General features: G+C 43.1%; 1 protein-coding gene across 1 annotated transcript; it reads right to left on the bottom strand.

The window, feature by feature from the left end:
- Nucleotides 1-9,637: 9,637 nt before the first annotated feature.
- Nucleotides 9,638-17,941, bottom strand: LOC131198944 (HIG1 domain family member 1A, mitochondrial-like). The gene is made up of 4 exons (XM_058184279.1): nt 17,800-17,941; nt 13,817-13,918; nt 11,909-12,043; nt 9,638-10,424 (listed from the first exon to the last, which is right to left on the bottom strand). The coding sequence occupies exons 2-4, from the start codon at nt 13,911-13,913 to the stop codon at nt 10,360-10,362; spliced, it is 297 nt and encodes a 98-aa protein (XP_058040262.1). The 5' UTR covers nt 13,914-13,918; nt 17,800-17,941; the 3' UTR covers nt 9,638-10,359.
- Nucleotides 17,942-27,989: the final 10,048 nt, after the last annotated feature.

Genomic DNA, 27,989 nt, shown 5'->3' with positions numbered 1-27,989 from the left:
ATGGCAGCTCCCCCGGCACCTGGAGGAAGCTGTCTATCTAGACCCGTTCCAGTCCGGCTTCCGACCCGGTTATAGCACGGAGACTGCTTTGGTCGCGTTGGTGGATGACCTTTGGAGGGCCAGGGACAGGGGTTGTTCCTCTGCCTTGGTCCTATTAGATCTCTCAGCGACTTTTGATACCATCGACCATGGTATCCTGCTGCGCCGGTTGGAGGGATTGGGAGTGGGGGGCACCGTTTATCGGTGGTTCTCCTCCTATCTCTCTGACCGGTCGCAGACGGTGTTGACGGGGGCAGAGGTCGTCCTCGAGGTGCCTCACTTGTGGAGTACCTCAGGGGTCGATTCTCTCGCCTACCCTGTTCAACATCTACATGAAGCCGCTGGGTGAGGTCATCAGTGGTTTCGGGGTGAGTTATCATCTGTACGCTGATGATACTCAGCTGTACTTTTCCACCCCGGACCACCCCAATGAAGCAGTCGAAGTGCTGTCCCGGTGCCTGGAAGCTGTACGGGTCTGGATGGGGAGAAACAGACTCAAGCTCAATCCCTCCAAGACGGAGTGGCTGTGGATGCCGGCATCCCGGTACAGTCAGCTGCATCCGCAGCTGACTGTTGGGGGCGAGTTAGTGGCCCCAAAGGAGGTGGTTCGCAACTTGGGCGTCCTCCTGGATGGACGGCTGTCTTTTGATGAACATCTGGCGGCCGTCTCTAGAAGGGCCTTTTACCAAGTTCGCTTGGTCCGCCAGTTGCGTCCCTTCCTTGACCGGGATGCCTTATGCACGGTCACTCACGCTCTGGTTACGTCTAGGCTGGATTATTGCAATGCTCTCTACATGGGGCTGCCCTTGAGGTGCACCCGGAGGCTGCAGTTAGTCCAGAATGCGGCTGCGCGAGTAGTAACGGGAGCCGCTCATGGCTCCCATGTGACATCGCTCCTGCACAGTCTGCACTGGCTTCCTGTGGTTTTTCGGGTGCGCTTCAAGATTTTGGTTACCATCTTTAAAGCGCTCCATGGCTTAGGACCCGGGTACTTACGAGACCGCCTGCTGTTACCCTTTGCCTCCCACGCTCTCACAGAGAGGGTCTTCTCAGGGTGCCGTCCACCAAACAGTGTCGGCTGGCGGCCCCCAGGAGTAGGGCCTTCTCTGTGGGGGCAGCGACGCTCTGGAACGAACTTCCCCCTGGCCTGGGTCAAGTGCCTGATCTTCGGACCTTCCGTCGTGAGCTCAAAACACATTTATTCATTCAAGCGGGACTGGCATAATTAGTGTTGGATTTTAATTGGGTTTTCTTACTATTTTAAAATTTTAAATCTAATTTTTAACTATCAGCCTTTATAATTTGCTTTGTTTTAATTGTTATCTTAATTGTATATATTTTCTTTTTTACCCTTGGCTGTACACCGCCCTGAGTCCTTCGGGAGAAGGGCGGTATAAAAATTTAATAAATAAATAAATAAATAAATAAATAAATAAATTAGAGAGGCATGAGTTTGCCAGTTCCGGCTGGAAAGGACTCGCAAAAATGAGGCGCCTTAATTTGCTCCCTCATACAATAAGATTCTCGGAAGGGACGTGCCAGATAATTGAAAATATTTTCTCTCCCCGCCTCTTTTCCAGCATCTTTTCTCAAGGCTGAGGGCCAAGTCATCCATTAACCCCAGGCAGGCCATTTCCACCACCGATAATAATAAGAATAATAGGAATTTCCTGAGCTGCTGATAAAACCCTTTTCCTGTTTTGGAAGTCTTCAAAAATAATTGACTCCTGTCAAACCGAAGCAGAGAGAGAAAATTCCTGTGTCCCTCCACCCCCATCCTGCCACCTAATAATTTTGCAATTCTCCTTTTGCTTAAGGTCTACCTTTTAAAAAAATGACACAAATAAAATAACATAAAGAAAAGATAAGCAGAATGAAACAAAACTAAATATAATTAAAAAGAAAAAAGATAAAGTAAAAAAATAAAATATAAAATCACAGGAAATGGAATGAAAAATATAAAATACAATAGAAGCAAAGGAAAATAAGTAAAATAAAAACGACAAGGTAAAATAAAATAAGAAACAAACACAATAAAATAAAGTAAAATGAAGTATAATATAAACTGAAAGAAAAATGACCAAGACAAAATCAAGGAAGAAATAACTGCAAGAAAGTAAAATGAAATATGATATAAAATAAAAAATAAAGTAAAACATAATAAAACAAATCTTATCCTGCTTAAGGTTTTTTCAAACTAAAGCAAAATTAAGCAAAATAAATCAAAACAATCAAAATAAAATAAAAGCTTACAGTTGTGGCAAATCAAATCAAACAGAACAAAACAAAATAATGAAAGTAAAATAAAATCAAAATAAAATAAAATTATACTGAATAAAACAAAACAAAATGAAACAAGTAAAATGAAATGGAATAAAACAGAATAGTGAAAGTAAAGTAAAATTAAAACAAAATAAACAAAACAAAATAGAATGAAACAAGTAAAATAAATGAAATGAAATGAAATGAGGAAAATAATAAAATATATTATTTTTTTAAGGGGATGTGGCTTCCCCATTGACTTTGCTTGTCAGATGGTCATAAAAGGGGATCATGTGACCCAGGAACACTGCAATTGTCATAAATACGAGCCAGTTCTCAAGATTTTTTTTTATTTGATTGAATTTTGATTATATGACCCCCAGGGATGTTGTAACGGTCCTATAAGTCACTTTTTCCCAGCACTGTAGTAATCTAGAATGGTCACTTAACAGACAGTCGTAAGTTGAGGACTACCTATATTACAGTTCTGGTCGTCGCTGATTTCTCCTTAAGGAGATAATCGCTTGCAGAAAGAGAAAATGACATGGAAGATTAAGTCCCAGTCATGAACAAATTCACCCATTGTGCCCACACGCCGAAATTTACGATGGAGACGTTTGGTGTGGCAGCCTGGATTTCCTGGATGTCACGCTTAACCAAATGAAAGGAAGAATTTATGAGGTCATCTGCGAGCTATTTAAAACTCAGAGAGATTTTTTTTTTCTTCAAGATAAGATAACACAAGCTTTGTATTTTTATCAGGTTGCAGTATTTTTGGCAATCGCAACAGCTCCCGGTACGTCGCCATTCATTCGGAAGAAAGATAGTACATAATCGGTCATTAATTAGGTCATTAATTAAATAATACGCCACCAGTCATTCATTAGAAATAGACAAAGTCTCCTTGTTCTCCCAAGTTTTACAGTGATAATAATTTCCCGTTTGCTAAAGTACTCTTGCTGCAGGTAGTCCTCGACTTACAACAATTCGTTTAGTGACCGTCGAATTGTCAGCTCAAACTCTGAAGGCCAGATGACAGTGACTGGGGAAAAGCTTGTTTAAAGACAATACAGATATAGGTCTGAGAAGGAGGGACAGGTCAACCCGCCAGTTTTGTGCTTATTAGAAGACTAGAACTCTCCATCACCTGGTGATTGGTCTACACTCACCCGGACAGTGTTCAGGATTGAACTAGAACTCATGGCCTCCTGGGGATTTGCTCAATCATCCAGCCAACTTTTGTGCCTAAGGTGGGACTAGAAATCACCGTCTCCTGGTCATTGGCTCAAAGTCACCCAGCCAGCTTTCAACCCTAAAGCAGAACTAGAAGTCACTGTCTCCTGGTGATTGTCTGAAAGTCACCCCACCGGTTTTCATGCCTAAAAGGGAACTAGAACTCACCATCTCATGATGATTGGTCCAAAATCACCCAGCCAGCTGTCATGCCTAAGGCAGAACTAGAACTCACTTTCTCCCAGTGACTGGCCCCAAAATCACCCAGCTGACTTTCATGCCTAAGGCAGAAGTAAAACTCTACTGTCTCCTGGTCATTAGAAACTGTTACTTCAAGGAAGACATGGGTGAACATCGCAAGTTGACTTCAGCTGGAGTCCATCCAACACAATCACACTCTGGAAACCCTCTCGAGCACCGGGAGGGGGCTCCACAGATATTGTGCTTCAATAACAACCTCCTTTGACCAGCTGGCGAGCGGACATCTCGAGAACAAAACAGTCATTGTAAGTCTGGAATTCTTCACACGGGTTTGCTCCGCGTTGCAGTGTATTTTGGAATCTAGCTTTGGTGTATTGTGTGTGTGTGAGTGTGTGTTGGAAAATTCAGCCTTCAGATGTCCTGGGTGTGTCCCGTTTTTAGAACATGACCTCGCGCGAACGCGCAGGATGATACCTCGTTCCCACTAACCCTGAGATTGTGCCGCCTGAAGCAAAGGATTTTACTTTTTACCAAATATACAGTTTAAAAGTGTTGTGTCTCCGCGACCACACAAGTGGTGCAGGCGGATCTCAAGGCATCGAGTTGCGCTTGGGTCATTACCAGTGGAATGAGGGTTAAGGATAGGAGAGAATATTTGTAGCTCGGGGTTGCAGGTGGGCTCCTTGGTGGTCACAGGTGGGTCATTTCACACACTCAGAAAGAAAAAAAGAAAGAAAGAAAGAAAGAAAGAAAGAAAGAAAGAAAGAAAGAAAGAAAGAAAGAAAGAAAGAAAAAGGAAGGAAGGAAGGAAGGAAGGAAGGAAAGAGAAAAAAAGAAAGAAAGAAAGAAAGAAAAAGAAAAGAAAAGAAAAAGAAAGAAAGAAAGAAGCGGCGAATAGAAACCACACGAGTTGACGCTTTATGGGACATGCAGCATCCACGGAAACAGACCAAGATCATCCTGGCTTCAGGGCTGTGTTTCTAATTTTGCAGTAGGGACATTGGGAGGGTATCAATAAAACAGAATATTTGGGATTGGACTGTGAGGGACCTTGGTGTTCTCTGAGCTTGGTGGTTTTCTTGCAGATGTCTCGTGACCCTGCTAGGTAACATGTTCAGGGGGAGGAGAGGGAGGGGGAGGAGAAAGGGGAGGGGAGGAGAGGGGAGGAGAAAGGAGCGGAGGGGAGGGGAGGAGAGTGGGAAAGGAGAAAGAGGTTTCTTGACCCTCCTAGGTAACATCTTCAGGGGAGGAGAGGGAGGGGAGGAGAAAGGGAGGGGAGGAGAGGGGAGGAGGAGAAAGGAGCGGAGGGGAGGGGAGGAGAGGGGGAAAGGAGAAAGAGGTTTCTTGACCCAGCTAGGTGACATGTTCAAGGGAGGAGAGGGAGGGGAGGGGAGGGTGAAGGAGATGGGAAAGGAGAAAGAGGTCTCGTGACCCTCCTAGGTAATATGTTCAGGGGAGAAGAAAGAGGAGGGGAGGAGAGAGAGGAGAAAGAGGTCTTGTGACCCTGCTAGGTAACATGTTCAGGGAGAGGAAAGGGAGGGGAGGAGGGGAGGGGAGGAGAGGGGAAGGAGAAAGAGGTCTCGTGACCTAGCTAAGTAACATGTTCAAGGGGAGGAGAGGGAGGGGGAGGAGAAAGAGGAGGGAGGAGAGGGGGGGAAAGGAGAAAGAGGTCTTGGGACCCAGCTGGGTAACATGTTCAGTGATAGAGGGAGTGGGGTTTGTAGACAGGAGGAGGGGGAGAAAGGAGGAGGACTGTGGGGTCCTTGGGGCTCTCTGACCAGGGTGGTTTCTTTGCAGACATTTCATGACCTAACTAGGTAACATCTTCAGTGCTAAAAGGGAGGAAGGTGGCAGAGAGGAGGAGGAGGAAGAGGAGGAAAGAGGATTGTGGAGTCTCTTTCTTTCAATGATTCGGGTTCTTGATTGCAGGCCACCCCTGCCAGAAGAAAACAGAATTAAAAGTTTGATTTAACCTCCTGTATTTTTGCCACGGCCGCAAATATTTTTGGCCCACTGCAATTGTTTGCTTGAAAGGCCATGAACTCCGAGAAAAGTCGAAGTCAAGGACAGAACGAGGGTGAACCCATCCAGGGTGTGTCACACAATTTTTTTGCTTTTCAGTGAGGGATGATGAAGGAGACTTGACAGCTCTTGATGAATCTCAAAATGTTGCGTTCGACAAAAATACCTTCCTGATAGCGATAGGAGTAAATTTCCTTTTTTTTTTTCCCCTTTCCTCCAGGAGATAAAAGTAAAAATATTCCTTGATGAATGAGGAGCTATAAAAAGGACTCAGAAAATTCCATGACCTTCACACATAAGAAATGACTTTTTTTCCCCTCCTGCCTGGAATTGTACAACTTTCCTTGACGAAGCCGTTAAAGGGACCGTTACTGAATTCAATTAATAATTAATATTAAATTAATAATTCATCACAATTAAACTTTTCAAATGGCTTATTTTAAAAGGTTTTGATTGCTTTAATTGTAGGAAGTTGGATTGAAATATTGTAAATATCGGATATTTCGCTGTAGTAGGGAGTTGGTTTGGTCTAATAGTTAAAGCATCTGGTTCATAAGATGGAGACAGTGATTTCTAGTCTCGCTTTAGACATGAAAACCGTTCAAACCTGAGCTACAAGGATTCTCACCTACCAATATCCTTCATAATTTATGCACCAGACTGAGGTAGCAGCCTCTATTTTGTGAAGGTGACACCAGAATTTCCTCCATTTCCTTGTGAGTGCCAGCCTTGCTAACTTTTTCAACTGCAAACATCTGAACCAGCCTCCAATCATTCAAGGGCACGATTCCCACAACACAGTGGACCTCCAACTAATCAGCTATGTGGGGTTTTTTTTTTCAAGCAGCTTGGGTGATCTTAACCCAAGATTGTTAGTTTGTACCACAATGCTGGCCTTCTAAGCTAGGGGTCTCCAAACCCAGCAACCTTAAGACTGGTGGACTTCAACTCCCAGAATTCCCCAGTCAGCAGGGGGGATTTTGGGAACCAACTGGAGAATTCTGGGAGTTGAAGTCCATAACTTTTCAACTTGCCAAGTTGGAGATACCATCCTTAGAAGATAAACTGCAGTCCAACAACTGGTGGACTTCATCTCCCAGAATCCCCCAGCCAGAAAGAGGGGAAAGGATGGCTTAAGAGGGGAAGACTTCAAGTCCCACAATCCCCCATCCAGCATGCTTTAAGAGGGGGCAACTTCAACTCCCAGAATTCCTCAGCCGGTATGCTTCAACTGGTGGAATTCCGGGACCAGCTGGGGAATTCTGGGAGTTGAAGTCCACAAGTTTTAAACTTGCCAAGTTTGGAGAAGGCTCGCCTTAGAAGACCAGCCGAACTGCACAAATAGGTGAACTTCGTCTTCCATAATTCTCCAGCAAGCATTGGGGGGGGGGGTTCTGGGAGCCAGATAGGGAATTCTGGGTGACGAAGTCCACAAGTTTCCAAGCTTGGAAAACCCAGTTTGAAGGCAACGAACGTCAGGAAAGGTTTGGTGAAAGTTGACCTTGGTGAAAAATCCGGACACTTCTTTAAAATTCTGCTGACTGGGGAATTCTGGGAGTTGAAGTCCACAGGTCTTAGCCCTGATTTAGAATACAAGCATTGTGGCACAAACTAACCATCTTGGGTTAAGATCACCCAAGATGCCTGAAAAAAAACCACCCCTCAAAAAATCCCTATTTTAAAAGTTTGATCCAAAGTTCCCTTTTCGTTCACTGAAAAAAGACTTTTAGAAAATGGATGTTCTTACCAACGAAGGAAGTGTGTGCCTCCTATTTCATGTTATGCCTTGAAATCTACTTTAATGTTTATATGTTAAATATATATTTGGCATTTAAATGTACATTTTTGGAGAAGAGAAAGACATCAATCTCTCCTAATGATTCTATGGCATGAGAACCTGATCCAGGAAAATGGATTAAACACTGCCACCTGCTGGCCAGATTGTGGATAAAACCATCAGAAAATATACAGTCCTTGACTTAAAAGTTCCTTTGGTGACAGCCATTTATTTTGGAGGGTCTCCTGCTCAAGCAGGGGGTCAGACTAGAAGACCTCAACCTGATGGCACGTTTTTGGGGTGATGGACCCAAGGGACATTATGTGGGACAGCAAGAGTTCTATGACTTTAGTCTGATTCTGCAGAGGATGGCTGGGTCCTTGGTTCTCTCAGCTTGCTGAGCTTCACCTCTTCCTTTCCTTACACCACACTCCTCACTAGCACTGAGGATGTTATCTAGTTGGGTCATTGAAATGTCTGTAAGGAAGCCACCCAGCTTCCTCCTCCTCTTCTCCATACACCCCAATCCCCTCTACGACTGATGATACTACCTAGTGTGGTCATGAAATGTCTGCTCAGACCCCTCAGGTCTTCTAAAATCCAAGGTCTCCAAACCTTGCCACTTTTTAAGGGTGGTGGACTTCAACTCTCCAAATTCCCCAGGCAGCATGACAGAATGAGGGACTCGTGAGAGTTGAAGTCCACAAATGTTTGAATTGGCAAGTTGTAAAATTTATTATCGTGAGGCAATAAATATTGAGTTTGTCAGAAGTTTGGATGAAAACAAAATGTTTGATCCCTCTGGAATCTAGAATTCCAGATTTGTGGGCTCTCCTTGAAGATTTTTTTTTCTGGGAAAACCTATTTGTCTAGGATGATACAAGCAGCCCTCGTTTAGTGACCATTCGTAGTTACGGCATTGGAAAACAAGTTTTTTACCATTTCTCAAACTTTTGACAGTTGCAGCATTCTCTGAACGAAATGCAGAGGCTTGGCAGCTGGATTCACTTAATTACCCCGTTTTACTCCTTTTTACCACTGTGATTCACTATACGACGGTGGCAGGAAATCTCGAAAAAAGGGGGCCAAACTCACTTGTCTTGCTTAGTGAGAAAAATGCTGGGGGTCCACTGTGACCGTTAAAAAAAGCAGAAATTCGCATCCGTAGACAGCACAAAACCACAAAACACACAATCAAGGCGTGTTTATTATATTTTAATATAAAATCAGGATTAGGGTTGAACTCAGGACTCCATAAGCAACTCATCAACAGGAGATCAAAATGAAGAACAGATCCGGGGTTAGAGTATTTCCTAAAAGAGCCATCCAAACCCCAGCCAGGAAGTCCTCTGCTTATGACGGTTCCCAGCCCAAAGCAATCTGCAATTCTGTCGTCCGTCCTCACTGCATTCAAGTGGTTTGCGATAATAGATTTTTTCCTCACAAAAGCAGCACTTCCGATTTCAAAAATTGAAAAAAAAAAATGAAGCAAACCGTTACCCCCCAAAAAAGTGACTTCGCTTAACGACAGTGTGTTCACTTAATGACCACTACAAAAAAAATATTAGATGAAATTGGGTCGGGTTTTCTAAGGATTCTTCGAATAACAAGACGAGAATCATGACAGGAATCGCCAGATTCAGCGATGGTTGTTATCTTGAGGTCTAGATGTATTTTAGGGGTTTTTTTTAGCATGTCGTCCCTGCCTCTCCATTGTGCCTGGTCACACTTTATGTAAGTCACAATCTCTTCCCAAGCAGAACTGGGAGAAGCAGGCAGATGTTTTAGCTTGCACACAAACACAGGATGCACAACTGAAGCATGACATAACTGAAGTGTAACTCAATTCAACAATTGTTCTGTGTAAAACGTCGCCTGTACCAAAAATTCCTTTTTTAAAAAAGGAACATATGCATACGGAGGTCCTCAAAGTTATGGTCGAAATACATTGGTAGTCATGACTTTGTGTAATGCTTTTTTTTGTGTGTGTTGCGAGAAAATTTTTCTGCCTGTGGGATCCACGTAAAAATGGCAACATCACTGCTGTCATTTTGCTTTTTAAAAAAATTTATCTTAGGAAAAAGATGGCCTATTTTTACACACACACACACACACACACACACACGTGTAGACTGGACACATAAAAATATTAAGGTCACATATATATTTTTTGCTAAATAATTTAAATATCTACGGTTTTAATAAGGTGTAATAAATACAATTGTAAATAGCTTGATAGACAGCTGAAGAGTTAGAATTCTTCCTCATTTCTCTCACAGTCACAATGTTGTGGTTTTTCTGGTGTGCATGGGCACCAGTGTCCCAAAAAAAGCACATTTAACAGGAGGGCGACACAATTTCAAGCGACAAAAACACCACAACTTATCCACCTTCCCCAGAAATGGATTTAAAAAGCAAATTTTTTGTATCGGCGGATTGATGATTTGTGGCCTAAATTCATTTCTGAAGGAAGCAGGGAAAAATGTCTCAATTTTGGGCGGAAAATATACACAGTGGAGAGTGTCACAATTTGATTTTTTCCCCCCCAAAAAAGTTATCTGTGAAAGAGAAAAATCTGGAATTGCCTCGATTTCACATAGTGCCAACGCAGACGGTTGAAACGGCAGCGAAGGAAGAAAACTCAATCCGTAGTTTTGGGCAAATGAAAGTAAAATAAAATAAAAAATAAGGGATTTTTGTGACACCCAAAGGAAATTGGTGGCAGGGAAGGTTGTGTGTGGAAGAGGTATAATTAAATTGTTTTTTTTTCTCCCTTCACCGCAGTGTGGAAAACTATCCCTGTGGTAGTGAGGAACTGGAGAGTTTCAACGGGTTTCTGAAGACGACTGAGGCTTCCTAACATAATCCCGGATCATGGAATAGACTACGCCTGGAAGACAAAAAGGAAAAAAAACAAACAATTAGAAACTTTGGTGGGGGGGAAATGTGTTGATGTAGTAACCACAAGAGTGATCTGGGGAGTCCTAGCGGATGATTGCTTAATGATGAGCCAGCCATGTGTGGCAACAGCCAAAAAGGCCAATATGATCCTAGGCTGAATTAACAGAGGGATAGAATCAAGAATACGAGAAGTTTTAATACCAATTGATAAAGCCTTAGTAAGACCCTATGTGGAATACTGCATCCAGTTTTATTATAAAAGATTGTACTTCATATTATTTAAAATATTATATTATATATTAATTATATTATAAAATATTGGATTATAAAATATTATTAAAATATTATATTATAAAATATACTGAATTATAAAATATTACATATTGTAAAATATTAAATTATACTGTATTGTAAAATATTATAAATATATATTGTTATATTTTAAAATATTACATTATAAAATATATACTGTTATAAAATACATTATAAATATTGTAAAATATATTATAAAAAAGTATATTTTATAATACTTTACATTAATTATATTAAATATATTATAATAAAAATATAAGGAGGACATTGAGGCTCTAGTCTAGAAACAATGGAAAGAAGAGCAATGAAGATGATGAGGGGATGGGAGGAGAAAACATACAAACAGTTGCAGGAAAATAGTATGTCTGGTTTAATGAAAAGAAGGACTAGTGGGGACATGATAGCAGCCCTCCAGTATTAGAAGGGCTGCCCCGAAGAAGAGGGGGATCCCCCTAGTCTCCAAAACACCAGAAGGCAGGATAACTGGATATTACCGTATATACTCGAATATAAGCCGATCCGAGTATAAGCCGAGGTCCCCAATTTTACCCCAAAAAACTGGGGTAAACTGGGGACTCGAGTATAAGCCGAGGGTGGGAAATGAGGCAGCTACTGGTCGGGGAAACCCTCCCTCCCTCAGCCGAGAAGGCTGGCGGCTCCCCCGCCCCGCCCTCTCACTGCACCGGCAGGGCTTCCCCGCGCTAATGCAAAAGCCCGCCAAGTTTGCGCCATCCGGTATAATGTGAAAAAAAGAAGAAAAAAAAAACTCGAGTATAAGCCGTATATACTCGAGTATAAGCCGAGGGGACGTTTTTCAGCACAAAAAACGTGCTGAAAAACTCGGCTTATACTCGAGTATATACGGTAAGTGAATCTGCCTGTTCTCCTTGATGTTCTCGTCCAAAGGTTGCAAAAAGGGATGACACACACACACACACCCCGAGTACTGCGACTGTGGCAAAGACAAATCCGTTGCTGAGCATTTGAATTTTGGAAATGCTGCAAGGGTTTTAAGTGTGCAATGTGGTTCAAAAGTCCCTTTTTTCCCCAGCATCGTCATAGCTTTCAACAATCGCTAAGCCAATGTTTGTCAGTGGAAGACTAGCTAGGTATTTGTGGTTCTGCCTCCATGCGAGGCATGACAACCGCAGCCCAACTTACCACAAACGATGCTGCCCACCACAAAGCCCTGGGCGGCCAACCGGGTGTGGATCAGGTGGATGGACATTTTGGTCTCTCCTCGGTGCTTCAGCCGGTAGATGCCGTAGGCGGCCAGGCCGAAACAGCCCGCCAGACCTGGGAAAGGAAGAGGAAGAACGGCTCAGCGGGTCTGGGGTGGGGAGGAGAGGGGAGGAGGATAAGAAGTATGCGGTCCTGGGTGTTCTCTGAGCTGGGTGGTTTTCTTGCAGATGTCTCGTGACCCAGCTAGGTAACATTTTCAATGCTACAAATCCCTCACATCCTGGACATCAACTGTTTCAACTCCTGCCCTCAAAAACAAAGCTATAGAGCACTGCACACCAGAACAACTAGACACAAGAACAGTTTTTTCCCCGCCATCACTCTGCTAAACAAATTATTCCCTCAACACTGTCAGACTATTTACTGAATCTGCACTACTATTAATCTTCTCATCGTTCCCATCACCAATCTCTTTCCACTTATGACTGTATGACTGTAACTTGTTGCTGGCAATCCTTATGATTTATATTGATATACTGACCATCAATTGTGTTGTAAATGTTGTACCTTGATGAAGGTATCTTTTCTTTTATCTACACTGAGAGCATATGCACCAAGACAAATTCCTTGTGTGTCCAATCACACTTGGCCAATAAAAATTCTATTCTATTCTACAAGGCAGTGGGCTTTTGTGGAGAAAGGGAGGGAGGAACAGTAGGTCTGAGAAAGGCAGAGGAAGAACTGTCAAGGCTCCAGGGGTATTGGGTCCCAGGAATTAGATGAGGGAGGGAGGGAGGAAGGACTGAGAAAGGTAGAGGAAGAACCATCAAGGCTTCTGTGGGTCTGGGGTCCCCAATGTCGTGCCCTGCAATACCGTCCCTAGAAGGAGGGGGAGGATGGAGGGAAGGACAAAGGAAAGAAGGAAGTGCAGGAGGGGAAAGAGAAAAAAATGGAAGGAATGGCATGAAGGAAAGAAGAAAGGAAGGGAGATGAGGGATGAAGGGGAAGAGAGAAGAAGAGAGTAAAAGAGAAAGGAAGGAAGGATTGTGGGGTTCCTTGGTAACCTCTGAGCTTGGTGGTTTTCTCAGACATTTCAAAACCCAACTAGGTAACATCATCAGTCCTACAACTGAGTGATGTGTTCGAAGAGGAGGAACAACAACCCACAGACAGCCTAGGCCAGGTGTTTCAAACTGGCAGCCTGAGGGCCTGACGCGTCAAGTGCAGGCCATGCCCACCCTGGCTCCACAAAGGACCCAAAAAAGGTCACGTGACATCAACGTGATACAGCGAGTTCGAGACCCGTGGTCTAAGTTTACACAAGACGGATTTTGCAAGTCTCGTCACTTTCTAATCGAGCATGTGAACCCACAATCACATCGCCCCCTCAATCCCACAAATCCCTTTTGAAATACAGATAAGTCCTCAACTTGGAAAAGCCCGGAAACAAGAGACTTAGGACCAGTCCTCGCACTTATGACCATTATCACCTTCTCGGCGACACATGATCAAAATTTGCAGGCTTGGCAACTGGATTCATTTCACGACTGTGCAATTCGCTTAAGGACTCCTGCAAAAAAAGTCGCAAAACCCAAATGTGACTCATTTAATGACTGCAAAAAAAAAAAGGCCCGGTCCCAATTGCAGTCGTGAAGTCGAGGACCACTTGAATAGAGAAGGGATTCTCAAGATGGTCAGTTGGAAGATGTGGGGAATTCTGCGTGTTGGGAGTCCAGGTGGAGAAATTTTGATTTCACTCCCGTTGGGTGAATTCGAACCCGTTGCTCAGATTTCAAGAAATTGTCAGAATTCACCGAAGACGCCATTGTGAAATGGGACGAGCTCAGAGCAACCGGCCATCGGACAAAGCCGAAGAGAAGCACCTACCTATGGGGACGAAGGGCATTTCCTTCGATTTTCGGAGCAGTTTCGAACCCGCTGTTTCTTCATAACTCAGGAAGACTTTTTCTGAGGGGGATGCCATGGTCACTGTAAGGAAACAAGAAACGGATGAAATGTTATGTTGGAGGGAGCTGGGGGGGGGAGGGGAAGCAGACTTTGAAAAATACAGGGGGTCCTCGACTTAGTCCATTTAGTGACCGTTTGAAGTTACATTGCCGACGGTCCTGGCAATTACGAGTGTCAAAAGGTCCTCATGAATACATATGTGGGTGGTCCTCGACTTATTACCGCAATGGAGCTCAACTATGTTTTTGAGGGAGGTGTTGGTTGAGTTTTGCCCTATTTAACGTTTCTCACCACACTTGTTAAAAGTGAATCATATGTATATATGTATATGTATATGCGTATACACACACACACACATATACATACACGCACATGTACACACACACACACACACACATACTTATTGTGATCCACCAGCAGCCTACGGAGTTGGCAACGGAGTCAGACAGCGATGAGGCAGAGGTGAGGCCAGGGCCATCGGGGAGTAATGTGCGGACTCCAGAGCCTGGCAGTAATGAGGCAGAGGAACAGGAGCAGCCTATTCCTAATGCACGCATGAGAAGAGCTGCCAGAAGGCAAGAGCAGCTCAAGCAAATAGGACAACTCAGGAGTAAGGCCAAGAGATGATTGGCCACTCCCATAAGGCTTAAAACAGACCAGCAACGGCGTTTGGGCTTTGCCGGAAAACAACGTTGGTAGCTTCGTCTTCTTGAATTTATTTTTGTATGTGTGACTTCTGAACATTTGCCAAGAAAGGCCCTTGGCAGTCTGCCTAATTGGACCAAGGTTTGCAATAGGACTGAAGAATTTGTGTTGGGAGGAATTTGCTTTAATTTAGTTGAACTACGCTGACAATGAAGTAATTCTCAGCTGTTCAAATAAAGTTTGTTTTTTCACTGACCCTGGGCCTGGGCCACAATATGTAGCATATACACACACGCATACATATATGCGCACACACATATATACATACATATGGGCAGCATACAAATGGCCAGCATATAAATTTAATTAAATATAACAGAATTGGAAGGGACCTTGGAGGTCTTCTAGTCCAACCCCCTATTCAAGCAAGAGACCCTTACAGAATCATAGAATAATAGAGTTGGAGAAGACCTCTGAGGTCATCTAGTCCAGGGGTCTCCAACCTTGGCAACCCTGATCTAGTCTAACCCCCCACTCAAGCATGGTTAAAAACTGTGAGTTGACCAAAAGCACCAAATGCAATGAAGTCAATGCATAAACTCCCTGTCTGTCAACCCCCTCCCCCAAAACAAAGGAATAAAAATCTATTTCTCTCCACACCACTGGTCTGGATAATAAGTTAGCTTCCTTGTCTCAAATTTGTGACTTCATTTCCTGGCAACCTTTCTGCCTCCAATTTCATCAGACTCTCTCCCAGATGGTTGTGAGCAAAGGGCTGTTGCATCATTGTGTAAAAATGTTCCGGAAATCCCTCCCTTTATGGCTTGTGGCTCATGTGATTTCACCTCTTTGCGAAGTGATTTTGCAAACTTTAAAAAAAAAAAATCACCTTGCCAACGTCTTTGACCTTATTCCAATTTTTCCACCCCCAAAATCCCAGTCAGCAGTTTCTTGGAAAGGAGAAAGACAGGGATTTTTTTTTTTTTAAAGAAACGACTTTCATCGAACTAAGCTAGAAATAAAGAGAAGTTTCCCAACAGGGAGAACGATTAACCAGTGGAAATGCTTGCCACAAGGAGATGTGAGTTTTCCAACATGGGAGGCTTTTAAGAAGAGATTGGGCAGCCCTTTCGCTGAAACGGTAGAACTGGAGCATGAACTCCAAGGTCCCTGCCAACTCTGTAAAGATCTCCTGCTGTAGCAGTGGGTTGGACTAGATGACCTCCAAGGTGCCTTCCATCTCTGTTATTCTGCAATCCTGTAAGGGTCTCCTGTTTGAGAAGTGGGTTGGACTAGAAGACCTCCAAGATCCCTTCCAACTCTGTTATTCTGAAGCACTCACATGACTATTTGGGCGCCAATTTCAGAAAGTCCTCGACTTATGACCACAACCGAGGTCCAAATTTCCATCGCTAAGTGAGGCAGTTGTGAAGTGGGTTTTTCCCTGTTTTATGGTTTTTCTGGCCACTGTTGTTCAGGGAATTGCTGCCGTTGTTCAATTACCACTGGGATTCCTCAAGTTACGATGCAACTGAGCCCAAAATTTATGTCGCTAAGTGAGACATTTGTGAAGTGAGTTTTGCCCTATTGTATGACCTTTCCAATTGCAGTTAAGGCAAATCACTGCTGTTGTTAAGTGAGCAACCCAGTTGTTATGTGAATCTGGCTTCCAAGTTCACTTTGCTCATCAGAAGGTCACACTGAGGGATCATGCAACCGCGGGCGCTATGACCGTCATAAATATGAGTCAGATGTCAAAGTGTCCAAATTTTGATCATGTGACCTTGCGGATGCCACAAAGGTCATAAGTGTGAAAAATGGCCCCTTTTTTCACTGTTGTAACTCCAAACAGTCACTAAATGAACTGTCATAAGTGGAGGACTACCCATACAGAAAGGAGCCTTTCAGACCACAAAATCCAACTAGGCTTCACTAGGCCAAAACTGGACGACAAGGAGGAAACCCGATGCCATGATGGGAAGTTCTGGAGGCTAGAAGTTTTGTTTTGAGAAGTCACAGTGACCTCTTCACAATTTTTGGGAAAAAGAGGGGTGGAAGCATTGCTTTCCAGCAGATTGACAATTGTCAATATCCAGAAAGTGATTTGCAAAGGGAGTGGAGCCTGAGGGTTGTCACATCTTGCCATATTTTGCATGCAGTGAATAGTGCTTCCAATTGTAATTTTAATAATTTCTGCATTTCTCTTTTTTAATGTTTGCAAGCTGCCCAGATGTAGCATAGATAGATAGATAAATAAATAAATATACACACACACACGTATATACACATATATAATGCTGTATCAATATATGCTGTATTGATCAATTACATTTAATTTACATACAAACACAATGTAATTTAAATTTATATATACATATATATTATGTACTTTCATTAAATTTAATTTTTGTATGTATAATGTACTGTTTTACTAATTTTTTTATACATATATGGTATTGATCAATTAAATTTAAATTATTGCATGTACTGAGCTATTAAACTTAAATTTTATATATTATACATATATGTGTGTATGATGACTTATCAGTTATATAGTGTATTGAGCTATGAAATTTAAATTATACCTATAATGTAATTGCTTAAATTTAAATTTGACATTAAATTTTATATAGATATATCATGTATTGACTGATTTATTGAAGTATATACAATGCATTTTAATATGTATTGATTTATTAAATTTAATTTTTAGTCAGATATATATATTTAGATATTAAATTTATCTTCAATACTTCTTACAGGTGAAGCAACTCTGGGCAGCTTAACAAAAAATAAAAATATCAAAAAAGATATTACAATTACACTTTTCTTTAGGAAGTTTCACCGCCCCTTTCATTTAAAGTGACCCTGGGGAGTTTAAAACGTAGATCTAATAGACGAACACAGATAGGTGGATAAATAGATAAAACGTACATTAATCATACGCCATAAAATGTTACGTAATACACAATTATTAAGCAACACTATTATAATTATAATTATATTATAATTTCTAAATCATAAAAAATGGAGTTAACAGAATATATTACAAGCGCAGGATGGCACATGGGGAGGGGGGGGGAAGGTAACCCTAAGACTTAGACGGGCGGGCGGGGATGATGGTCACCGTATCCCGCGCAGCCGGAAAGGGTGGGGATGATGGGAGGGGTAGTCCCCTTTCCAATAGTCAACCAGGGAACGGCGGAAGAACTCCCCCCGAGGCCGCCGGCCTCACTTCGGCCCTACCCGGGACTCACCTCCGAGTATTCCCGACCTTCCTTCTCACTCGCCGGCCGGCTTCTAATCGAGGCGTCGATGAGGAGGCCTCAAGTCTTTCACCGAGGGTTCCACGCCCCGAAAAGATGACGCACTTCCGCTTCGCGCCCCGCCCTTTCCGCCCCTTGTAGTACGTTCGTTCTTTGTGGGCCTTGAAGGTTGCCAATTTTCCCAAGGAAGCGGTTTCGGGCCGTGAGGTCTTTCGCCGCTCCGCCTCCTTGACGTAATAGCCTCCGCTAGGCCAATCAGAGGGCCTCGCCTATTTCGCTGCCATGGTGACGCAGGGCGACCGCAGAATGGAATGTGAGACGAGTCGAGGCCCTGATTTTTTTTTCCCGCGCTTTTTTTTTTGTGGCGGGTTCACACGACGCGCCAAAAAAGCCAAACAAACAAAAACCAAAACAAGCGAGTCGAAAGTTCGTTGACTCGGGTTCTCCTGGGTATCAAAAGGGGCGGAAAAAAAGAAAGAAACTCGGAGGGAGGGCGGAAATTCACCCTGCTTCGTGTTCGTGGAGGGTTCCTGGTTGTATGAACACGACATTTGTGCTTAATGCGTGTAGGCAGACCCAAAAACGGGTTATGCTCTTTGAATGCCTCAGGAGGGAGAAAAAATTGACTGGAGGCAAAACAATCCCCCTACTGATTTTTATTTCTTTATTTAAAGCATTTCTAGGGCCTTCCCTTCAGCCTCTTGACCCCCGGATTCACTTAACGACGGCCACAGAAAAAAAAGGTTGTAAAATCGGGTATGGTCACGTGATGACCCGCTTAACGACCATCATGACATACAGTGATGTAAAATTATCATCATAAATTGAGGAATGCCTCCCCTGCCTAAGTATTTTTGGGGAAAAACCCCTGATCGAAGGGTAAAATCCAAATCGACGTAGTCCTCGACTTACAACTGTTCATTTAATGACCGTTATAAAGTGATGGCGTTGCTGAGAAAAGTGACTCCATTTTTCACACTTAGCGACGGTTGCATTTCCCCACATGTTCAACTGATTCATATTTGTGACTGTTGTAGCGTCCCGAGGTTATGTTCGCGAGCTTCTGACAAAATCAATGTGGAAACCACATTCACTTAATGACCGTGTGATTAACTTAACACCCGCACGGACTCACTTAATGGTGGCATTAAAGGTAGTAAAATGGGGCAAAACTCAGTGAACAAATGTCTCGCTTAACAATGAAAATTTGGGGCTCAGTTGTGGTTGTAAGTCGAGAACTACCTGTAGATGAAGTAGCCTGATTCACTGTTACTTTCTCCAGACAGGAAGTCCTCGACTTATGATCACAATTCAGACCAGTGTCCTGGGGTCATGTGATCCCCTTTTCTGATCTTCTGACCAGTCTTCGGCTTACGACCACAGTTGAGCCCAAATGTCTGCTGCTAAGCGAGACATTTGTGAAGTGAGCTTTGCCCCGTTTTACGACCCTTCTTGCCGTGTTTCTGAAGTGAATTGCGGTAGTTGTTCTTTGAGTCACAGGGTTGTTAAGTGAATCTGGCTTCCTGCTGGTCGGAAGGTCGTAAAAGGGGATCATGTGACCCTGGGACATCGCAACCCATCATAAATGTGAATCGGTTGCCAAGTTTTTGAATTTTGATCATGTGATCAGGGAGATGCTTGTGTAAGAAATGGTCGAAGTCACTTTTGTGACTGCTGTTGTCATTGTCATTAAATATTGTGTTGTAAATCGAGGACTTACCTGAAATCAATGGGGAAACCAGATTCACTTAACAACTCTGCTACCAGCTTTAGAGAGGGGACCAGATGGGGCAAAACTCAGTGAACAAATGTCTCGCTTAACAATGAAAATTTGGGGCTCAGTTGTGGTTGTAAGTCGAGAACTACCTGTAGATGAAGTAGCCTGATTCACTGTTACTTTCTCCAGACAGGAAGTCCTCGACTTATGATCACAATTCAGACCAGTGTCCTGGGGTCATGTGATCCCCTTTTCTGATCTTCTGACCAGTCTTCGGCTTACGACCACAGTTGAGCCCAAATGTCTGCTGCTAAGCGAGACATTTGTGAAGTGAGCTTTGCCCCGTTTTACGACCCTTCTTGCCGTGTTTCTGAAGTGAATTGCGGTAGTTGTTCTTTGAGTCACAGGGTTGTTAAGTGAATCTGGCTTCCTGCTGGTCGGAAGGTCGTAAAAGGGGATCATGTGACCCTGGGACATCGCAACCCATCATAAATGTGAATCGGTTGCCAAGTTTTTGAATTTTGATCATGTGATCAGGGAGATGCTTGTGTAAGAAATGGTCGTAAGTCACTTTTGTGACTGCTGTTGTCATTTGTCATTAAATATTGTGTTGTAAATCGAGGACTTACCTGAAATCAATGGGGAAACCAGATTCACTTAACAACTCTGCTACCAGCTTTAGAGAGGGGGACCAGATGGGGCAAAACTCATTTAACAACTGTCTTGCTTAGCAACAGAAATTTTGGGCTCAATTGTGGATTACTTCAAACAATCAAAAGAGCTGGAAGGGACTTTGGAGGTCTTCTAGTCCAGCCCCCTGCTCAAGCAGGAGACCATGACAGAATGACAGAGTTGGAAGGGACCTTGGAGGTCTTCTAGTCCAGCCCCCTGCTCAAGCAGGAGACCCTTACAGAATGACTATAACAGCTGCAAGGGACCTTGGAGGTCATCTAGTCTAACCAGAGATGGGTTTCAGTAGGTTCTGACCAATTCTGGAGAACTGTTAGCGGAAATTTTGAGTAGTTTGGAGAACCGGTAGTAAAAATTCTGACTGGCCCCACCCCCATCTATTCTCTGCCACCTAAGTCTCATGGGGATGAGGGAGGAAATGGGGATTTTGCAGTAACCTTTTTTTGCACCCCTTGGAGCGGGGTGGGAATGGAGATTTTATAGTATCCTTCCCCTGGAGTGGGGTGGGAATGGAGATTTTACAGTATCCTTCTCCTGCCATGCCCTCTAAGCCACGCTCACCAAGCCATACCCACAGAACCAGTAATAAAAAATTTTGAAACCCACCACTGAATCTAACCCCTGCTCAAGCAGGAGACCCTTACAAAATTATAGAATAATGGGTGGAAGAAGCTTAGAGGTCATTTATTTCAACCTCCTGCTCAAGTAGGAGATCCTATTCCATTTTAGGCAGGTGGGTGTCCAGTTGCTTCTTCAAAAACCCCAGTCATTTAGAACAAATAAATAAATAGAAATATTTGGGAGATGCCTGCAAGGCCTTATCAGCATCTCGCCGTCGATTAATTCAGAAATGGTGGACAATCCTGGTTAGGATAAACTGGAAGTGGGATGAAAGTTAAAGGGAGTGTTTTTTTCCCCAACCTTTCAACGATCAAACTTGGCTTGTTTTTTTTTTTTTGAAACAAGAACACATTAAAAAACCCAGAATTATTTCTGCTTTGCACGCAAGGACTTTCTCACTCCGCTTTCCAACCTGGCTGGCTGCCATGTACCCATTCAGCATTTCCTTTTTTAATTCTCTTCCATTTTTTTCTGCTTTGACTCCCAATTTTCATTTCTTTTTTAAATTTTCATTTAATTTTTTATGCTTTAACTCACAGTGTTCATTTCTTTTTTAATTCTCTTCCCTTTTTTTCTGATTTGGCTCACAGTGTTCATTACTTTTTCAATTCACTTCCAATGGCTCACCATTGTTGTCTTTTGTAGCGAGTCCCGGCAACTGAGAGAGGCCTGAATATTCTCTTTTCTTTTCAGCCAAGAGTTACACAACCAGGGAAGTGATGACTAAAGCAACTGTGTGCCTCCACAGTTACAGTATTGGTGTGGCTGGTTACATATTGACCTTAAAATGTCCCAAGAATTGTGTCTGTTACAGACACTCGGAACAAGAGGATTGCGTGCTTACGTCAGCGTACGATCACAAGTTTTGTCTTGCACATACTTGTTCCGGATAACCCAACCCTTTTTCAAATACAGGCAGTCCTTGAATTACAACCACAATGGAGCCCCAAATTTACGTTGCGAAGTGAAGCAAATTTTGCTCCGTTTTATGACTTTTTTTTGGCCGCAATTGCTAAGTGAATCATTGCCACTGTTATGTGAGTCACACTGTTGTTAAGTGAATCCAGCTTCCCCCATTGACTTTGCTCGTTAGAAGGTTGCAAAAGCGGATTGCATGACACCCCCCGGCGGATGTTGCGACCGTCATAACCATGAGTCGGCAGAACGTGTGAATTTCGATCACAGGACCATGAGGAGTCCGTGACTATCATTAACTGTGAAAAATTTATTTATTTATTTATTTATTCGTATTTGTATACCGCCCTATCTCCCGAAGGACTCAGGGCGGTTCACAGGCAAGTAAAAACATATATGTACAAATTAAGATAACCATTAAAAACTTATTCTAAAAGCCAAATTATTAAAAATAGTATAAATATTAAAACCAATTAAAACCACTATAAATTTAAAATCTAGTCCAGTCCTGCGCAGATGAATAAATGTGTTTTAAGCTCGCGACGGAAGGTTCGGAGGTCCGGAAGTTGACGAAGTCCTGGGGGGAGTTCGTTCCAGAGGGTGGGAGCCCCCACAGAGAAGGCCCTTCCCCTGGGTGTCGCCAAACGACACTGTCTAGCAGACGGCACCCTGAGGAGTCCCTCTCTGTGAGAGCGCACGGGTCGGTGAGAGATATTCGGTAGCAGTAGGCGGTCCCGTAAGTAACCCGGCCCTATGCCATGGAGCGCTAAATGGTCCTAAGTCACTTTTGCCAGGGCCGTTGTAACTTTGAACTGTCAGTAAATGAACTGTTGTAAGTCGAGGACTACCTGAAAATGCAGTTGGTCCTTGTTTAGTGGCCTTTGAAGTTACAATGGCCCTGAAAAAGTGACTTATGACCATTGTTCACACTTACGACCATTGGCGCATCCCCTTGGTCACATGATCAGAATTCAGACGCTTGGCAACTGAGTTATATTTACAACGATCGCAACGTCCCCGGGGGATCACGCAATCCCCTTTTGTGACCTTCTTGCAGAGGGTCAGAAGGGGGAAGCCAGATTCACTTGTAACTCATTTAACAACTGCAGGGATTCACTTAACCACGGTGGCAAAGAAGATCATAAAATGGGGGGAAACTCACTTAACAACTGTCTCACTTAGCAACAGAAATGTCTTAACTACCTAACTTAACATTTGGGGTGCTTCACTTAACAACTGTGGGCAGAAAGTTCATAAAATAAGACTCACTTAACAACTGTCTCACTTAGTAACAGAGATTTAGGGCTCATTTGTGATCGTAAGTGAAAGACTGCCTGCAATATATACACCACATTAAGGAAACTTACCCATCCATCTCTTTAATTCTCTACGTTGTTTTTCTTTAGCTACATGCAGTCCTCGACTTACGACCTCAATAGGGATCCGAATTTCTGCTGCTAGCCAAGTCGATTGTTCTGCAAGTCTTTTACTGTGCGAGAAGTCCTCAGTTTATGACATCCCAATTTCTGTTGCTATGTGAGATGCTCATTTTGCCTCCTTTTATGACCTTTCCTGCCACTGTTATTAAATGAATCACTGTAGTAGTTCAGTTAGTAAGCTGAATCTTTTCTGGACAGCAGGTCACAAAAGGGATGGTGCAACCGTCATAAATAGGAGTCAATTGCCAAGCGGTCAAATTTCGATCAGGTGACCCTTGAAGATACTGCAACAGTTGTAATTGTGAAACTGCTCGCAAGTCACTTTATTCGTGCCATTGGATGTTTGAACGGTCCCTAAACGAACGGCTGTAAGTCGAGGACTCCCTGTGATTGCTGGCCTCTCTATTTAAGGGATGTCTTGGTAAATGAAACTCCTTCCTCTTTTGCTGAGAAAACAAATTTTGGGGACCCATGATAGCAATTTCATTTTACGCTCGCTCTGGGCTTTCACCACAAAGCTATTCGTTTTATTACTTGATTATCTTTTCCTTTTTCGCAATCAGGATTGGGGTAATAAAAAAAGAATGGAAAAAAGCAGATTTTATCATTTTTAGCAGTAAACTCTTCCATCCTTGATGTGCCTAAGCAGAGGTCAAACACCTGCAGGTCGTTTCCCTGACTGGTTTTGGGGGGGGGGGGAGAAACAGAATTTAAGTCGGAGACAGAAAGCGAAAATGCAGGATAGCTGATGGGAGTCAAAGTCCCAGGAGAGATTTGTATATTCCACCTTTATTGAGGAGCTCCAGAGCGTGTAGAGAGTCTTTTTACTGAGGCTTACTGGTGTTGGCCAGCCCAACTTACTTGCATTATTGATTGATTCTGGACCCTAGCTTTAGTCAGTGTATTGCTAATGCAACACTTTTAAATTAGGACGACGACGACTGTATATCTTTGATGCTCTCTGAGCTTAGTTGTTTCCTTGCAGATGTTTCATGACCCAACTAGGGAACATCATCAGTTCTATGCATTGATATAGCATTGATGCTAGAGCCCTGATGATATTCCCCAGTTTGGTCATGAAACGTCTGCAAGAAAACCAAACTAAGAGAGCATCAAGGTCCCCACAGTCTTCCTCGTTCTTCCTCCTCCTCTTTTCTTTCTCCTCCTCCTTCTCCTCTCCACAACCCCCCCCCTCCCTTCTAGCCCTGATGATGTTCCCTAGTTGGGCCACGAAACGTCTGCAAGGAAACCACCCAGCTCAGAAAGCAGCAAGGACCCCTCCGTGCAATATCTATGTACGTTGCCAGGTATAAATCCTCGACTGAGAAATTTAGGCTATTGGCTTCTAAGGGCCCATTCCTGCCGAGTAATTTCTGTGGAAATATGGAGGAGCTCCCTTCCAATAAATGAAGGTCGCCCTTCAAGTATTTATTCTGGGTAGCGGCTGTGTTTCAAAAGAATGTTGGTCTCTTTTTGGAACTCATTCTCTTCCCAGCTCAAGCACAGAGATCGTGACGATCAAAGAGGCACGTTCAAACAAAGCTAATATTATTTTATTTTATTATTTTATTATTTTAATTTCAATGTAAGAAAAAGTTTGCATTGCAACGGCTTTCACGCTGCATAACATTTTTCGGCTTTGCTGCTTTGTGGGTTTTATTTTTTAAAAAAATATTCACACCATAAAGAACCCAGTGACAGAGTTTCCCATTGTTGATTGTGCTTTTCTTAGTCAGAGGGAGGTTTAGGTAAGGCAGGCACTCCTCAACTTACGACCGCAGTGGAGTCCAAAATTATTTGCTGAAAAGTGAAACAATGGGTTCAGGGAGTTTGGCCCCATTTTACGAGCTTCCCTGCCACCATCGTTGAGTGAATCGCTGCAGCGGTTAAGCCAGCAATGTGGTGGTTAAGCGAATCTGGGTTACCCCATTTTGCTCATCCGAACGTGTGACTCTCGGAGGACCCTGCAACCATTGTAAATACGAGTTGGTGGCTGAACGAGGAGGCTGCGACGATCGTAAGTATGAAAATGGTTCCCGGTCCCTTTCCCCACCCCGCTGTTATAACTCAGAACCGTCACTAAATGAACGATTGTAAGCCAAGGACTTCTTGTACTTTCCAAACCAACAACAGTTTTAAACTCTTGTAGAGCCTTTCCTGGGTGACTATTTGCCAACCTGCCTTAACAAAAACATCACAAAATATTCTCCTTAGTCATGCTGTGTTGTGTCATTTTGTGAGAGGCGGCTTTTTTGGAGTGGCCGGTTTTTTTGTATATGTGAACAGCATGAGACCTGCGCAAAGCTTTACAAAAGTCACAAATGAAGCAACGGGGGCTTCTCTCACTGCAGCTTTTGGAAATGTCACAAACCAGTTGTGTGCCCAAATTGGAGCATTTGCACAACAGTGTTATAATAAATGCTTTACCGCAATCTTCTGAGGTCCAAACTAGGCATGACATTAATTAATTAGAATAGCGCTGGAAGGGACCTTGGAGATCTTCTAGTCCAGCCCCCTGCTCAAGCAGGATACAGGAGACCCTTCCTTTCTGTCCCTATTCTTCCTTCCTTCCCTTCCCTCCTGCTACCTCCTTACTTTTCCTTCCTTCTTCTCTCTTTTTCTTTCTTTTTTCTCTTTATTCCTTCCTTTTCCTTCCTTCCTTCCCATCCTTCTCTATTGTTCCTCCCTCCTTCCCTTCCCTCGTATCTTTTTCTTTCTTTCTTTCTTTTTTCTTTCTTTCTTTCCTTCCTTCCTTTCTTTTTCTTCTTCCTATTGTTCCTTCCCTCTCCTATCTCTTTCTTCCTTTCTGCCCCTTTCTTCCTTCTTTTATTTTTCCTTCCTTCCTCTTCCTCCTTTCTTTCTTCCTTTTTTTTTCTTTCTCCCTTACTTCATCTTTTTTCTTTATTTCTCTCTCTCTTTCTTTCTCTTTCTTCCCATTGCTTTTTAAACTGTTGCCTAATTTATCACCCCCATCCTGGCTAATAATTAAGACTCCTCAAGTTGTACATTTCCTGTTAATAAAGTGCATACTATGGTGCTCCCCCCCACAAAAAAAAATGGCAAGGAAGGTTGTCGAATGGGACAAATCTCACTTCACCAATGTCTTGCTTAAGGACAGAAGTTTGGTCCTCCATTGCGCCGGTCTTTAAGACAAGGACTGCCTGTATTGCCGTTGTTTTATGTTGCAGACGGCTGGGGAGAAGCTCCTGCATTATTTTTTCCGATCTGGGTGTGGAGCCAGAGAACAAAGTTTCCTTCTTTGGAAAGGGAGAAAGAAGTGTGTGATTTCGTGGGTGTGTTATTTGTTGTGTGGTTTGACCTCCCCTTGGTTATGAGCCATGGGTTGCGTCAGAATAAATCCCTCAGTTTGGCCGTAGCCAAGAATGTGGAGGAAAAATAAAAGCCCAACCCAGTCAGATCCAATTGCTGGGACTTTTCCACTGTGAAATTTAAGACCTGGGGAAAACCTTCTGGCTAATGCCAGAATTCCAATAAAAGAGAATATTGGTAGCTCGGGGTTGAAATGGGGTCCTTGGTGTTCTCTGAGCTTGGTGGTTTTCTTGCAGATGTTTCATGACCCAATTAGGGAACATCATCAGTGCTAGAAGGGGGTGGTATTGTGGAGTGAAAAAAGGGAGGAGGAGGACTGTAGAATCTTTGCTGCTCTCTGAGCTTGGTTGTATAAATCCAAACAAAACACTTCCTTGTATGCTTTACATATGTGTGTGTGTATCTTATTCCACCTTTGGCTTATTCCTCAGATCCGGGAAGGAAGGAATTCTGTTTTCCCTGCAATGTGTGTACACACACACACACACACACACACACACACAGACACACACAAAAATATATTTTCTCATATATGGCAGTCTGTCATCTTTTCAGCTCCAATATTTGTTTTTGGGGCTGCCTTCAGTGTTTGCAGGCATCTTCGGAAACCTTCCCTGGTTAGACTCAAATCCGGCTAGTCCTCGACGTACGACTGCAACCGAGCCCAAATTTCGGTTCCTAAGTGAAACATAGCTACAGTGAATTTGGCCCCTTTATTCACTGCAGTTGTTAAGTAAATCTGATCATCAGGTTGCAAAAGTGGATCACGTGACCACCACCACCACCACCCCCCAAGACGCGTCGTAAAGATGAGGCAGTTACCAAGCGCCTGAATTTTGATCCTGGGAGCCTGGAGATGCTGTGATGGTCGTTAAGGGTGAACAACCGTCCTAAGTCATGTTTTTTTAAACTGCCATTGTAACTTGGAACTGTCACTAAATGAACATTGTAAATCAAGGAGTAGCGGTATCCCTCATGGCCTCAGTTCCAGAAATAAAGCCACATTATTTTTAGATGTGATTTCATAGAAATTGTCCCACCATTGATGCATTTTGCAGGGGAAAAAAATCCTTTGTGGCAAATTCCCCGTGGCTAAATTTGCACTCAGCTCAGGTTCAAACCTTTACCATCTACATCAGAAACCAAATTTCTCCTTGTAAATAATTTAATTTGTTATCTATCGTGGCTGGCTGAGGAATTCTGGAAGTAGGAGGTTCTCCTGCTTGAGCAGGGGCTGGACTAGAAGACCTCCAAGGTCCTTTCCACTTCATTCTATTCTATTCTATTCTATTCTATTCTATTCTATTCTATTCTATTCTATTCTATTCTATTCTATTCTATTCTATTCTATTCTATTCCATTCCATTCCATTCCATTCCATATTCTGTTCTACTCTGTCCAATTCTATTCCATATTCTATTCTTTCTATTCTATTCCACAAATCTTCAAGTTGTCAAGTTTAGAGACCC

Source organism: Ahaetulla prasina, chromosome 4 (genome assembly GCF_028640845.1).
Source record: "Ahaetulla prasina isolate Xishuangbanna chromosome 4, ASM2864084v1, whole genome shotgun sequence".
Classification (NCBI taxonomy): domain Eukaryota; kingdom Metazoa; phylum Chordata; class Lepidosauria; order Squamata; family Colubridae; genus Ahaetulla; species Ahaetulla prasina.
Note: the sequence above shows the minus strand (reverse complement) of the source record. Positions and strands in the feature narration are given on the sequence as shown.

What these genes read in the sequence shown, in the direction of transcription:
- LOC131198944 (XM_058184279.1), bottom strand. Translation starts at nt 13,913, where the DNA reads ATGGCATCCCCCTCAGAAAAAGTCTTCCTGAGTTATGAAGAAACAGCG. An exon ending in AATGCCCTTCGTCCCCATAG is followed by an intron (nt 12,044 to 13,816) that starts GTAGGTGCTTCT and finishes TTCCTTTCCCAG; the next exon opens with GTCTGGCGGGCTGTTTCGGC. An exon ending in GGTGGGCAGCATCGTTTGTG is followed by an intron (nt 10,425 to 11,908) that starts GTAAGTTGGGCT and finishes TTTGTCTTCCAG; the next exon opens with GCGTAGTCTATTCCATGATC.